General features: G+C 36.9%; 1 protein-coding gene across 1 annotated transcript in view; it reads right to left on the bottom strand.

The window, feature by feature from the left end:
* Positions 1 to 15,446, bottom strand: part of LOC136881017 (PIH1 domain-containing protein 1) — a 282,859-nt gene that overhangs the window by 13,338 nt on the left and 254,075 nt on the right. The window contains exons 4-5 of the mRNA XM_067153607.2: positions 13,194 to 13,340; positions 3,602 to 3,909 (exon numbers count right to left, since the gene is read on the bottom strand). Of these exons, the coding sequence (XP_067009708.2) occupies positions 3,602 to 3,909; positions 13,194 to 13,340 (455 nt within the window). The remainder of the gene's footprint in view (positions 1 to 3,601; positions 3,910 to 13,193; positions 13,341 to 15,446) is intronic.

The following is a 15,446-nucleotide window of genomic DNA, read 5'->3' as shown; positions in this document are numbered from 1 at the left end:
TTTTCAGGGTAACTAATTCAAAATATTTATTCAAATGATTATTATTATGAATTATGAATTAATTATCCTGGCCCCATTATCGACCACGTGACCCTCATGGATGGGGGGTGGAAGAATAACATCCACGGTATTTCCTGCCTGTCATAAGAAGTGTCTAAGAGGGAGACCAAGGACTCTCAACTTGGGAGCGTGGGTTGGCGACCATGGTTCTGCTAAGTGAGTCTGGCATTGCTTAGTGTTCTCGATTTCATCCTTCATATCCGACCTCTGTCGGTCAACTCTTGTTCTTTCCTGACCTCCATGGTATTTGTTTTTCAAGGCCTAGAGAGTCTTTCATTTTCAAGCCCTTTGTAGTCCTTGCCTTTCTTCTGCCGATACCTTCACTTTTTGAAGTGTCAGACCTTCTACATTTTCCTTCTGATTAGTATTAATAGAGGATGGTTACCCCGTTGTACTTCCTCTTAAAACAATAATCACCACCACTACCACTATCTCGACCATGTAGTATGAGATTATCTTAACTTCAACAACCTGCGAGTAAATGAACGAGTGCACGTCGTATCCTGGAATTAAAATCTTTGTGCAACGCCTTGCGAGTGCTGGATTCCAAAGTTGCCAAGCTCTCTATGCGATGTTTATCTATTACTATAATGTAATGATTACTAAAATGTAACAATTACAATTTTGTATAGGCTTTTGGGCTTATGCCGTGTCAAGAAAATAAGGTGAAATTTTCAACGTTTCACAGAGAAACTGGGCTCTGCGTCTTAAGAAGAAATCTCGACTGTCCACGAGAAAGGCTTCTTAAACAAGACACAGAGCACAGTTTCTCTGCAAAATGTTAAGAATTTCACCTTATTTTCTTGACACGGCATAAGCCCAAAAGCCTATACAATACCATGTCTATAAGTATGGGCCGTGAAAGCATTAATGTCAAAATTACAATTTTATTTTTAGAAGTATATTATGAGTAAAATTTACTAAAATGTAATTTAATTACTTTTACTCAGTTACTTCCTAACTCTGATTATAATAATGTAGAGCTGTATTCTAAATTTGAAAAGCTCTTACTTGTTATGAGGCAGCACCGTATTATGTTTAACAGTCGTCTGTCTCGAATGCCTTAACACCAGAATATCTAGAAGAGTTCTTGATCTTCTCATGACTTGGAAATGCACCACTCTATGGACAACTGCAATGAAGGATGATCTGACTGGTGTCTTGACACTGACGATATGGTGGTGATTATTGTTTTAAGACGGAAGTACAACTGGACAATCATCCTCTATTAACATTAATCAGAGGGAAAAAAACGGAATGGATCCAACACTTCGAAAAATTAAGGTACTGGCCAAAGAAAGACAAGGGTCACCAAGGGCATGAAAATCAAAGACTCCCTAGGCCTTGAATGGTGTAATACTGTTGGAGTTGGAAAAGGATAGGAGTTGACCAAGGAAGGTCAGATAGGATAGACAAAAATGAGGAACCTGGCGCAAGTACGTGGAGCAATGGCAGGACTCAGCTGACTGCCCCATGATCGCCAACCCACGGTTCCAAGTTAAGAGCCCCTGGGGGGCATTTTATTTGCATCTTACAACAGGTAGGGGATACCGTGGGTGTTATTCTGCCACCCCCACCCACAGGGGTTCAGGAATGAAGTTCAGGACCTGGGCACACGGTATAAAGGATCTTTAAGAAAGTGTGAGAAGGCAACCTCATGCAAAGTGGTCAAAAGAGCCAAGCACTGCATTCTCTTTCAAGACAAAGGAGCACTAGAAATTTAGAAAGGCTGACAAGTGATAATTAAAAGAAATAAGTTTCATAATGATAGATCCGTATTGAACTGTGATTACAATAGAGTAAAATAATATATTATTATTGGTCCACCTTTTCAATACAAAATGAAAATTACATAGGGACTAGTTTCGACCTAGTAATAGGTCATCATCAGCCTGAAGTAAATTAAAGCGTAAATATCGAAGAAAAACATAAACAATGTAAACACAAGTACAGTCTTTTTAAAGGTACATACCATGTGGGAATTTGAGTAGAGATATATTAAAAATAATAACTCTTCCAATTGACGAAGCACTGAGCGGAAGTTATGTAAAGTTCGGTGCGCCGTATATTATAAAAGACCACTGTGCACTAAATGATGTAATAAAGAAGAAGAGTAGGTTGAATGCTGGCTTCTTCTTAGCTGTTGTATATTCGAAGAAGATTACGTCGTATTTTATAAGGTATTGAAAGACGTCAAAATACATGGATGTTGGAAAGGCTCTTCATTTTTTGGAACAAGGCAATTGTTGCGCGAGGAGGCTTAGGAAACCAGAGAAGCGCTATATTATGTTAAAAAATAGAGATCCTTAAAAAAGTTCCGTTTCTCTCTTCAGCTAAAAAATCTCATACCTTTATTTTCCTTCCTTCACCTCCTCAAATAAATTTTCCTTTGATCCTTACCTACCTCCGTTTCTCTCTTCAGCTAATAAAAAAAAATAAAAAAAAAATCTTACTGTCTTTTATTCAGAATCAAATTTATGGTCCGCATTGAACTGCGAATTTATATCCACCTTTATTCAACTCCATATATGTTATTCCACCTCGTGAAACATCCATCGTCCTTCAAGATTCCAGAAGCAGAAGAGCTTTCTCCTAGTATCATACTTCGCATCGTCTATTAATTCTACTTTATAAACATCTTGAGAAGACAATGTTACGATTCTTTATTTTCAATTGATCTCTGAATGAACAACATTATCGCTTAAGAACCAAGCTTTTTCGATTTCCATTTCCACAATTTATACGACGCACGGAACTTTTTTAAGGATCTCTATTTTTTAACATAATATAGCGCTTCTCTGGTTTCCTAAGCCTCCTCGCGCAACAATTGCCTTGTTCCAAAAAATGAAGAGCCTTTCCAACATCCATGTATTTTGACGTCTTTCAATACCTTATAAAATACGACGTAATCTTCTTCGAATATACAACAGCTAAGAAGAAGCCAGCATTCAACCTACTCTTCTTCTTTATTACATCATTTAGTGCACAGTGGTCTTTTATAATATACGGCGCACCGAACTTTACATAACTTCCGCTCAGTGCTTCGTCAATTGGAAGAGTTATTATTTTTAATATATCTCTACTCAAATTCCCACATGGTATGTACCTTTAAAAAGACTGTACTTGTGTTTACATTGTTTATGTTTTTCTTCGATATTTACGCTTTAATTTACTTCAGGCTGATGATGACCTATTACTAGGTCGAAACTAGTCCCTATGTAATTTTCATTTTGTATTGAAAAGGTGGACCAATAATAATATATTATTTTACTCTATTGTAATGACAAGTGATAACCCTGGCCCTAAGTGGCTGAAATTATATGTTAAAAAAACAATAATAATAATAATAATAATAATAATAATAATAATAATAATAATAATAATAATAATAATAATAATAAAAGAACACTAAAACAAAGCATTTCAGGGTATAGGTTTATATCACATGTTTTCCTTATTTTGGTGTGAGGAACCAGCTCCTACCGTTTGTCCAAGTATTTCTGAAAACCATGTATACCAATAGACAGTGATCAATTCTTACCACTTCCTCCATCTTCAATTCTGCCACAAGGAGCTGTGGATCACCTTCAGCAGGTTGCTGCCAGACACGATACTCTGGCTGACGATCTCTAGAGGGCATGGAAGAGCCTGTTAGCGGTAGTTCAGAAGTAGGTTTCTTTGTAGTTTCAGCTTTTTTACTGCTGTTCGCAACAGAACCCTTTGAGGCAGAAGAGCTGCTACTGAGTTCTTCAATGAGAGGCTTCTTGGACTGTTCTTCAGGATTACGCTGCCTGATTCTGTGCATCTGAAGCTTTCCCATTGCTTTCCTGTTCTTTAGAATTGTGTAATCTGAGCAGAATAAAAGAAAAACAACATATTTCATTATAAAGCCAATCTTAACCCTCTCAATATGAGATAAACTTCAGAATAAATGAAAAATTGTATCTTAAAATAACATTTCAAGAATATTTGCATTTCATAATGTTTTCCAAATTTGTGTCAAGATTTCAGTTCAATTAGTGCCATGTCCATTCATCTCTGATATTTAAATCATGAATAGGAACAATTACTTTCCTTACTTATTTATACAAGTAAGATGTTCAGGAGAAAGGATAACATTGAGAGAAGATTACAAGAGAACAGACAAAGATAAGGAAGGGGGGAGGCCCTCGTACACCACACCCGGGCAACCGAAGATGGTCGATGATGATGATGACGACTTATTTATACAAATATAAGCAGTCTATTAATAAACCCAAACAGAACTCAAGTTATCATTATGGTACCAGCAAAACCCTATATTCCCTCAAGACAACAGGGCATTCCTCCAATTATTTTAAACAATAACATCATATACTACTCTACTTCAGTGACTAACCAAGGAATTATTATGGCTGAGACCCTACAATGGACACATCAGGTAATAAATACATGCTATAAAGCTCATACAGTAAATGTCTATACCCACTGAAACAGTTCTCTATGGTTCGACTTAAAGTACAAATAATTCACTGTCATACTACCTATCTTTGATTACTTGTGACACTGTGTTTACTGAAATAACACGCCATAGTAACAAGAAACTGGACAGGAGCCTCAATAGCTGCATAAGATATATCTCTAACCTGTTATACGATACAGTAGAACCTCTGTTAACCGGAACAGGGGGTGGGAGAAGCTGGTTTTGGATAATGAAAATTTTGGAAAATAACACAGCACAACAGTGGATTACTCTCAGACACAAAATATATAAATTACCATGTTTTTGGATGCACTGATCACGAAAATAACATTAGTTCTTTTGCGTCACCTAAAATTGCTGAGATAGCAGGACTGTTACTTTCTTCAGGAGCAGAAGGCACTATTGTCTCTCTGTCTGGGCAACTTTCTAATTATACCTCTTGGTTTTATTACTCTAAAGGAATGTTAACTCCCCCCCCAGTTGCCCATTCCATTAATATAAAAGAAACATATGATAGTATGGAAACAATTCTTAAGGCTTTGAACTATAAAGAACACGGGTGACAGATTTGTGCAGATCTAAAAGTGATAGGTATGCTAACAGGAATGCAACCAGGAATCACTAAACTATGTTGCTTTCTCTGTGAGTGGGATAGTCGAGATAAGCGTAATGATTATGAAATTAGAGACTGGTCATCAAGAGAAAGTGTAGTATTAAGACAAAAAAGTGTTAAAAACTTGCCACTTTTTGATGTCACAAAAATAAATTTTTCCCCTTTGCATTTAAAACTGGGGTTGATGAAGAACTCTGTTAAAGCGATATACATATCAGTAAGGGGCATTTCAATATTTAAGGGAAAAATTTCAATGGTTGAGTGAGGTATCTTTATAGGGCCACAAATATGCGATTTCTTACATTTTTCTGTATTCAAGGGAACTTTCATTCCTGTTGAAAAAAAGCCTGGTTTGCTTTTAAATCGGTTTGCATGAATTTTCAGGGAAACTATAAAGCAGACAATTACAGAGGTATGGTGTAAGATTTATTGAGGGCTTACAAGACACTGGGATGCAACATGTCCCTTAAGATTGACTTGAAATTCTTTCCACCAAACCCTGGCCAGTGATGAGCATGGAGAAAGGTTCCATCAGGACTTATTAGAAACGGAAAGGCGATACAAAGGGAAATCAGTGTCCAACATGCTTGCCGAATACTGCTGGCAACTTATCACAGATGTTTCAGAGCCATCTTATAGGCACAAGTTTTACAGGTAAAGGTTTTAAGAAGGTAAGAATTTTTACTATATAATGTCATACATGCAACATATATACAATTTTAGAATTTCTGCTGTTGTGTATTTTGGATTATGGATGATATGTGTTGAAATTACACCAAACATAACACAGTAATAGAAAATAACAGAAAACCGCAAAAGAACAACAGTGAACCATATAGCCTATGCAGTACGTTGCGGAAAGTGTCATACGCTGCTGTTTAATCAACAAATACCACTTGTTTGTCGCTCTATGAGCTTCAAAACCATCTTCTATAAACTGCATAAGATTAAGCAGTTGTCCAGTACAGCTTTTACCAGGACGAAATCAAGCTTGCTGAGAGATAAGCAGGGGATCAATAACAGGCAAGAAATGGTTTAAGATCATTCTTTCAAGCAATTTACAAAGTTGACACAGCAGTATGACTGGTCTAAAATTCTTTGGATTGTTTCCTTCTTTACCAGGTTTCAGCAAAGTTCATCATGTCCTCTGTTAGATGGTACAGAAGTACAAGCTTTAGATTCAAAATCAGCATATGCAAATTAACTAAAATTGCATACTTTAATTTCTGAGAGCTAAAAAATGTTTAACTTTGTTGTACTGTGTAATTAAAACACCATTTTTACAGTAAAGAAACATTTTTTGATGTTTTAGATGAAAGTAAATGAAGGCAATACATATACAATGCTAATAAAGTATTTTAATAAAGCCAAACTACTGAACATGTTTAGAACAAACCGTGTTCCATGGTGCATATACTATATATATATATTTATTTATTTATTTAGTCTGATCCAGGACACCCTAGATTTGCCATAAGACACAGAATAATACACAATAACAATTTTGAGGGAAGATAAAAAGATTAATGTTTAAAAAAATGATAGGTTACAATTAACCATGTTAAATGGCATGAACTCCATATAAATGGTGACGAAGAATCGAAACGGAGAACTTGATGAGTGAGACGACTATCTCATCTTGTAGGCTTCTCGCTAGTTTATATTTTTGTCGCCATGTGACGAAAGATTTGGGAATTGTTCCCCTCGCGCCAAAGAAAAGTCCAGTCACCGTAATTTTTTTAAGGTTATACGACTCAAGAAAGAAAGGGATGGTTGTATTATAGATATCCTTTTTCTCATTGTCTACGTCAGTCGGCTGAGAGGCTGAAGATTCAAAGCGTACCGTAGGATCAATAATTTCTGCTTTGTTCCTCCGTCTGTCAATCGCTATAATATCAATCCTGCGAGTGCTGCCACCTTCGGCGAGGCAGTGGACTTCTTCGTACACTTCTAGATTTTTGAGACGAAGAGCATTAGCAATCAGGTTTCTGATGATGTTATGGCGTTTGATCCTAAGCAGTTCTCCTTGAGGGCAACTCCCCAGCACATGTGGTAAGGTTTCATACTCATTGCAGTGTCTGCAGTGGCCTGTGCTGGTAGAACGTCCCGGCAGAGTACGTACTGGTGCAACCATCGCTGTCATCTTCAACATCTCCCTCCATTCCAAACAAGTTAAACCATCTCTTCTGGTAACCCAAGAATTAGCAGCAGGAACTTGAGCAAATAACTCAACACCTCTTCCTTTTTGTGGATATGCACACCAAGCTTCAAATTCGCGTGTTCTAAGTATATCGCGCAGTTGTCTAACAGATTTCGTTGATGTCTCTTCATTGAGTTGAAGTTCAGATAGGCAGCGAGTTTTTATTGCTGTGAAATTTCGAACAGCATTTACGTGCGAATCATTCACAGCTTCTAGCTTAAGATTGATGTTCAGCTGTTGAAGGTACGCTTCCCAAGTAGCGCGCATTAGTGCTAACCCTTTACATTTGTGGCTCGAATATATCATACTTGTCGGTGTGTCACTCGGAAGTTGTAGAATTTCTTTAAGTGTGCTTCTGATCATGTTGTCGGCTTTTAACAGACTTGATTTGGGAATTTTCTCAACCGAAACAGTCTGGAAGGGGTATATCAGTGTAGGGCCAATAAACTGATTTATTACAGTCAATTTTTGATGCGGTTGGAGTAAGTGAGTCCTGGTAATCTGATCTAAGTTAGCTTTCAATTTTTCAAGTACCTGATGTTCATTGAAGACTAAAGTCTGTCTGAAAGTTGCCCCTAAATATTTTATTTCTTCACTATCATTTATACTTCTAATGTTTCCAGAGACCGTCACGATATCGTCAGAATGAAGTTTAGCATTTTCTATAATAATGGCATTTGATTTGTCTGCATTTATATGCGAACCTATTTCTTGAAGCAGATTTATGACAGAAGTGACTAGGATTGAAGCTGCTGCTTGATCTTTAGCTAGGATCACCAGATCGTCGGCAAAGCATAGGGATGTTAAAGATACAGTGTTAGGACTCAATTGAAAACCATACATTTCTGATACTTTGATGTCTGCGAGTTCATCAAGGATGTGGTTTATACCCCAGTTAAATAAGAAAGGTGAAATGGGATCTCCTTGCATCACTCCACATTTGATGTTTATCTTATCTGTATGACCACGAGCAGTTTGAACTTGTGTTGTGTTTTCTGTGAGAAGGTTGACTAGTAACTTCTTAATGGATCTGGGTAGTATAGAGTTCTATTGTCGCCTTTAAGTGATTGTGTCCAATACTATCGAACGCTTTGCTGATGTTGAGGAATACTATGAGAGAGAGAGAGCACTAACTTTTTTTTTAACGTCTTCTCCTTTCTTTTGTCTTTTTTTCATCGTATTCTAGCTGCTATGTCACACCATCTTTCCATTAGCACAACACCAGAAGGCTTTGATTCATTGCATCACAAACTGAGTTGGCAACAGAAAAGGGAAGGAGGCAGTCAAGGTTGGAGTCCACGCATTCCATTACTCATCACCTTTGTCGTAACATAATAAATAATGTTCCAATAACGGACCATTTATATTGATATTATAAATTTACTCATAAGCAAGCATCAATTTTTGGTAATGAGATAAAGTCTCTCATAATGCATTTGGCACTGCTGGTGGCTCCAAATAGCCTACACAGTGGCCTTCACGGAATGCACTAGCCATGTGTCTAGGTAGGTGTGCTAGGTACCAACTGATGAGCCCAACCTAGCACACGGGGAACGAAACACTGGCAACCAGGAATGAGTTAGTTGGAAAATTTATAATGTCCAATAACGGACCATTTATATTGATATTATAAATTTACTCATTTGGGACAAATATTTCAGGTTCCCTATGGGAAACAACATCCATATCATTTGATGGCCAAACAGGCATCAATTTTTGGTAATGAGACAGTCTTTCATAGTGAATTGGCACTGCTGGTGGCTCCAACTAGCCTACGCAGTGGCCTCCACGGAATGCACTAGCCATGCGTCTTGGTGGGTGTGCAAGGTATCAACTGATGAGCCCAACCTAGCACACGGGGGTGAAACGCTGGCAACTAGGAATGAGTTAGCTGGAAAATTTATAATGTCCAATAACAGACCATTTATATTGATATTTTAAACAAAGTTCCTTCAATTCGATTTACCAGAAATATTTATTTTTGGCTGTTCCAGTTACAACAGTATTTTGATTAAAAGTGTTCCAGATAACAGAGGTTCCATTGTATATAACCTTATTATAAAGAGCTGTCATGGCTTTCAGTATAACAGCACTGTGAACTTCACATGTTATCTCTTCTACACTAAATACTTTCCACAAACATTCCAAAGATATGGTGGAGGAGACAAGTGATTGCTTTGCTGAAACCTGGTAAAGAAGGAAACAATCCAAAGAATTTTAGACAAATCACACTGCTGTGTCAACTTTATAAATTGCTTGAAAGAAAGATCTTAAACCATTTCTTGCCAATTATTGATCTCCTGCTTATCCCTCAGCAAGCTTGATTTCATCCCGGTTAAAGCTGTACTGGACAACTGCTTGATCTTACGCAGTTTATAGAAGATGGTTTTGAAGCGCATAGGGCAACAAACAAGTGGTATTTGTTGATTAAACAGCAGCGTATGACACGATCAATCATCAGCTTCTACTAGTTAAGTTCTACAATCTGACCAAGGATTTTAACCTGACCAGGTTCATCGCCAGTCTCCTGCAGAACAGCAGGTTCTTTGTCAACTTCCAAGGACAGCACAGTCGATGGAGATTATAGAAGAAAGTCCTCCCCCAAGAAAGTATGCTGACTCCAACTTTGTTCAATATATACATCAATGATCAACCTATCGCCCCCAACAGTAGGACATTTTTGTACGTTGATGATCTCGCTCTGGCCACTCAAAGCACATCAGTGGAGAACACCCTAATGAATGCACTTGAGTTTGAAAGTTGGTAACATTATTATTCTTTATAAAATGAAATTTTATTTTATATGTTACGCTAGGAGTTCCTGCAATTAGATTTGAATACTTTTGGTAACAATAGTAAACAGTCCAATAACAATTTATTCCTGATAACCATCTTCATCAATTAGTGAGTCTAAGGCCACAGCCAGGAAATACTACTTGTTCAAGAACCTGTACTTCGAATGGTATAGGCACTCTTCCTATTCCTTTTTAAGGGTCCAACAAGTACTGTACATTTCTTTTGGCTTGCCCCACATTTTCTCTCATTGCCCAGCCTTCTGTTTTAAAATTGTTTCTCTTATAGAGAGAAGAAGTATAACGAGTGTTGGACTTGAACCACTAATAGATACCACCCAGCTATAGTACATTCAAGGTGAAAGCGTCCTGGGCCAAAATACTGACTTACCATGTAAACACTATTACAGTTACGAAGCAAATGCATACACGTATATTCTTCTAGGAAATTGAATTCTAAATCCTGCAAATACAGTATGCACCTTTTGTGGTAAGACTATTGTTTATCATTATTTTGGTTTTATTGGGTAAATCAACTGGAAAACTGCTAGAAATTAGGAATAAAATGCATATGAAATTGTTTGTAGATAATTCAGTTCTAGTTACACTTTGTAGATTTTATTGTTTAATATTGTTCAGGCAGCGTATTCAGTCATAGGGGCCCTCGAAGTACAATTTTTCCGATTAGCTCTACTTCTTTTGAACTACCTCCTCTCCTGACAAGCTAGCACATACTGTACGTTTCCTCAAAGAATCAATGACTTTCCAAAATTACAGGTTGTCACAACTGAATTGGTTAGTTTTAAAACCCCGTAAGTCACATTTTTTGACAATTTTGTTTTATGTGACAAAATGAATGCTAAAGGGTATACACATCATTTTGTGTAGAACCCCTGTAAATCTGCTGTATACAATGGCCGTGAAGGGATTGTCAACATTTGGTTTGGTTTTAAAACTCTGTAAGTCACTGACTTACAGGGTTTCTAAAGGTAACAGTGTTTTAGCGCTAGAGTTAGCCGTCAGCATCAGATGTTGGTAACACGAATTTAACTCATCGCGGGAAGCACATTGTTTTACATTTGTTATAGAAGCATTTCCGACTGTTGTGCAAGCATGTCTTCTTCACATGATAATGATTTCAGCGTCAAAAAGAAAGAAGGAATTAGAAATACGCATTTATATAAGTGAAACAAAATACACACAGCAAGAGTGAAACAAATTTTATATGTAGGTGACAATAACAAAGAAGTACAGGGTTTCCATAAAAGAACTCCAGGGTTTTGAGGCAAAATATTGTAATGAAGTAAAAACTTATATTAATGTTTAATACATGGTTGGAAAGGTTGCATATTCAAGTTTTTTAAACAATTTAATAAAGTTCAATATGAGCCCCTTTAGTGGCACGGCACACATCGTAACGGTATTCCACTTCTTCCAATGTCCTGGCCAGCATGTCTGGGGGGGGCAGTTGCCACACAATTGATTATTCGTTCCCTGAGATGGCCAACATCACGAAGTTTCTTTGTACCGTAACAACAGAATGAGTTTCTATTAGCCAAATAACGCATTGAGCCTTTTGTTGCGGTGTTGCCATAGCGTGGCGATCCAGACAGCACTAACTGCCACTACGTTGTTTCAAGGTCAATGCTCCGCAGTGCTGCCCACTGTTGATGAAAACATTCCCAACTGGTATGAGTAAAACTTGATAAGCTACTCGTTACAGAGAAATTAACTACATTTTGCTATCTTCTACAGTTATTAAGACATGAATTTTTAAAACCCCGGAGTTCTTTTATGGAAACCCAGTATATCCACAAAAATGGTACTAATGTACCTTGCAGGTAGTTTGATATTTGCTTACTAATGATGCATAATTTAATTGAAAATAACTTCTCCAACCGTTCTAATTTGTCTTCTGGAATACTGTATATGTCTAGAACACCACTAACAAGGAGTGAATGGGAAATTTTCATTATCATTTAAGAAGCATGTTCCATGTATCATTATGTATTAAAATATTAAATATTTTCTTTTACAACCTGGGCAGAATTTATTGGTACTGTAAATGTTTACAGAATTTTATGCATGAATACAGCACATATACACATCAGTAAATTATATGAGTATGAATTTTGGTTGTGTTGTTCATTTGGTTTTAAAATCCTGTAAGTCACAGAGTTTAAAACTGATCTACAGGCAAAGTTAATAAAGAACAAAACTTCATATCTTACTTGCATGACGTCTTTCTATAAGTATTAATCCTCAGAGACAAAAAAGTTTACAAATAGTTTCTGGTTTATTCACCAGTCAGTTTTTTCTGTTTTCCCACAAGTTTACATTTCGTGACTGACAGGGTTTCAAAAATAACAAATTCAATTGACAAAGTATAGCGTGTCACGATACAGAAATTTTTATCTGACAGAAATATTTTTTTTTTTTGCTAGTTGCTTTACGTCACGCCGACACAGATAGGTCTTATGGCGACCATGGGACAGGAAAGGCCTAGGAATGGGAAGGAAGCGGCCGTGGCCTTAATTAAGGTACAGCCCCAGCATTTGCCTGGTGTGAAAATGGGAAACCACGGAAAACCATCTTCAGGGCTGCCGACAGTGGGGTTCGAACCTACTATCTCCCGAATACTGGATACTGGCCGCACTTAAGCGACTGCAGTTATCGAGCTCGGTATATTAGTTTTTTTAAATTATGGACATCCTAACAAGTGAGATCTCAGAATGTTTACAGATCCATGTGTGGTGGTGGTGGTGGTGGTGGTGGTGGTGGTGGTGGTGGTGGTGGTAACTATGCTTTCAATGGTATTCATATGTTGCTCTAACTTTTTCCAGAATTCCACGAATAAAGCAGGTATAATGCCATGAGCCCCAACCATAGAGCCTATAACAATCTCAAAGAAATAAGCTTCTTAATGCTGAATGAATTACCAAAATCAGTAGAGTTTTTTTCTGAGATTACCCTTCACATACTAACAAACTCTCAAACTTCAATCTCTTTAACATAAGTATAGAAGTATTAAGAATGATTACTTAGAAAATTAGGATTAATTTTTACCTTCAATATCAAGTTCAAGCTTGAACTTATCTTGAACTGCTTCCAACACAATAGCTATCAGGAATTTGAGGTACAGCCTATTGGTCTCCACCTTCTTGAAGAACTCAGAGCTGATGGCAACATCATATGCCATGGCTGGATTTCCAGCTAATGAAAAATAAAGGAGTATTATTTTTCCTGCCTTATGTTAGAAACATAACAAGAAGCAAAACATATAACAATCCTTAAAAAATGTGTTCTATACTTGAGTGGAGAGAAGAGGTTAAGATATGTTCCAAATTAAAACTTTTTAAAAATTTAAACAGAAACATAAATGATTATACATTTCTAAATATTCTGAGTGTGATTTGATAGAATCTGATGATGTTCTTTTGAGAATGAAGAGTTGTTTCTTTTTCAGGTAGTTTGTAAATTTATTTCTTCAAAATTAGTTTTGGTAGAATGAAGACCTTACCAGATTATTTTTAAAACGTACTATATTTAATTGTCTTTCTGGAAAAGATTCTGAATAGATTCTGAAAGAATGCACATCAACCAGACAAGAAGCCAGTAAGAGAGAACAGAATGAAAATTTTTCCTCCATGTGGACGGTTATTATGTCACACACTTCTTTAGCAGCTGTTGAATGATCTGAGGCTTTTCGCCTCTTTTGTACGAGTTGATCATGGGAGGATATATCAGCGTCGAAGCCTGTAGTGCAATCCCTGACTTTCTTAACATGCCTATGGAATTCTGAAAAATATCCTTTCACTTTAACTGCATCGATATTTCTGTACTGCAGCAGTCTGAAAAGAATGACTGCGTGTGGCATCAAATAGTGAAAGAATTGTAGCCAAGACATAAATTCTCTATCTCTCAAGCTGGGCAGAAGACCAGAGCTCTCCTACCTTGTGACATCATAAAGATGCCGAAGTTCAAAATTCTTCCATATTCTCATATAAGGTTTGGACCAAACGACCTGAGAAATTCCACTTGGTGGTTATAGTCTTCGAAAGCCTCTACTCTACCAGCAAATCTAAAATGTTCGTTCTCTGTGCCGATCGAGAAAATGGTTAAGTGTGAAATGAAGATCCTAAATAAACTACAGTATATATGTATGCCACTTTCCATAAAATGAAACTGAACTGATGGGCATAACAATGTACGTATTATGACTGAGGGTAAATCTCCCATATTCTAGCCTACACCCTGTTTCTGCCCCCACTTAATACTGTTTCTCAATCATAGCATTGTCCAGTAACATTCTGTTTATCACTGACCACTTACCGTTCCAATTCTGGATGAATAATTTCAAAAATAGACACTGCGTTCTTCAGCCCTTGGGTTGACAAAACCCCAGAACCTCTACGCAGGTACTCCTCCAACTTAGTATCTATAAAAAATTACCATTTATTATAATGTAGAAATATCTGTTGTTTCATAAGCCATAACTGCCAAATAACGAACGCCATGTATCTCATTCGATATTTCATCTCTGCACACATTCAGCATGCAATCAACAACATTTTGAATTTTCCAAATGCTCTTTCATTGCATTGTCAACAGAACTTACAAAGTTCACCAATTCCCTGAAAATCCCCGGATTATCATCAATTTTGCTTTCATCGTGACCACACAATGACAGTTTGAAAGCCCCGTAAAACTTCAGACGATTAATCTGGACGGTATATACCTATTTGCATTGACTTGATCATTACACTTCTCAATCAGTTCACTGTAAGCAGAATCCAGCTACGTAGTTATATTGACATGGCCTGGCATAGAGTATTCAACACTCGTGTTTTTATGTGTGCGAGATTTTCATGTTTATCTATATTTCACTTAAGTGAGCAAGGTCTGTGTACCTGGTTGAATTCCACATACTCTTTTCTTTGTTGAACATCAAACAGGGCAAACACATAAGCTCATTCCTAGATCCAAATTCACACAACCACTTTCATGTTTCATACACTTCTCTCTTAAATTTAACCATATATTTTCAATTCTCAGTTTTTGTAAATTTTTTGATGATCAAATCTGTGTTGTCTGGCCCAAGCCTTTTAATTTCTGACTTATTCTGAGAGGTTAATATTTCACTGGTTAAAATTACCTGAAATGAATTCACTTCCTCTTACACAAAGAATACTGCAATCACATAAACCATACAATCAAAGAAGCAAAATGCAACACTCAAATTAATTTTGCTTGAAATTATTTTCCACCCACAACATAACGCAAACTTCTTCCTGCAATTACAAACACCTGTTCAATATT

This window comes from Anabrus simplex, chromosome 9 (assembly GCF_040414725.1).
Source record: "Anabrus simplex isolate iqAnaSimp1 chromosome 9, ASM4041472v1, whole genome shotgun sequence".
NCBI lineage: Eukaryota > Metazoa > Arthropoda > Insecta > Orthoptera > Tettigoniidae > Anabrus > Anabrus simplex.
This window is presented reverse-complemented; position numbering and strand designations above follow the sequence as displayed.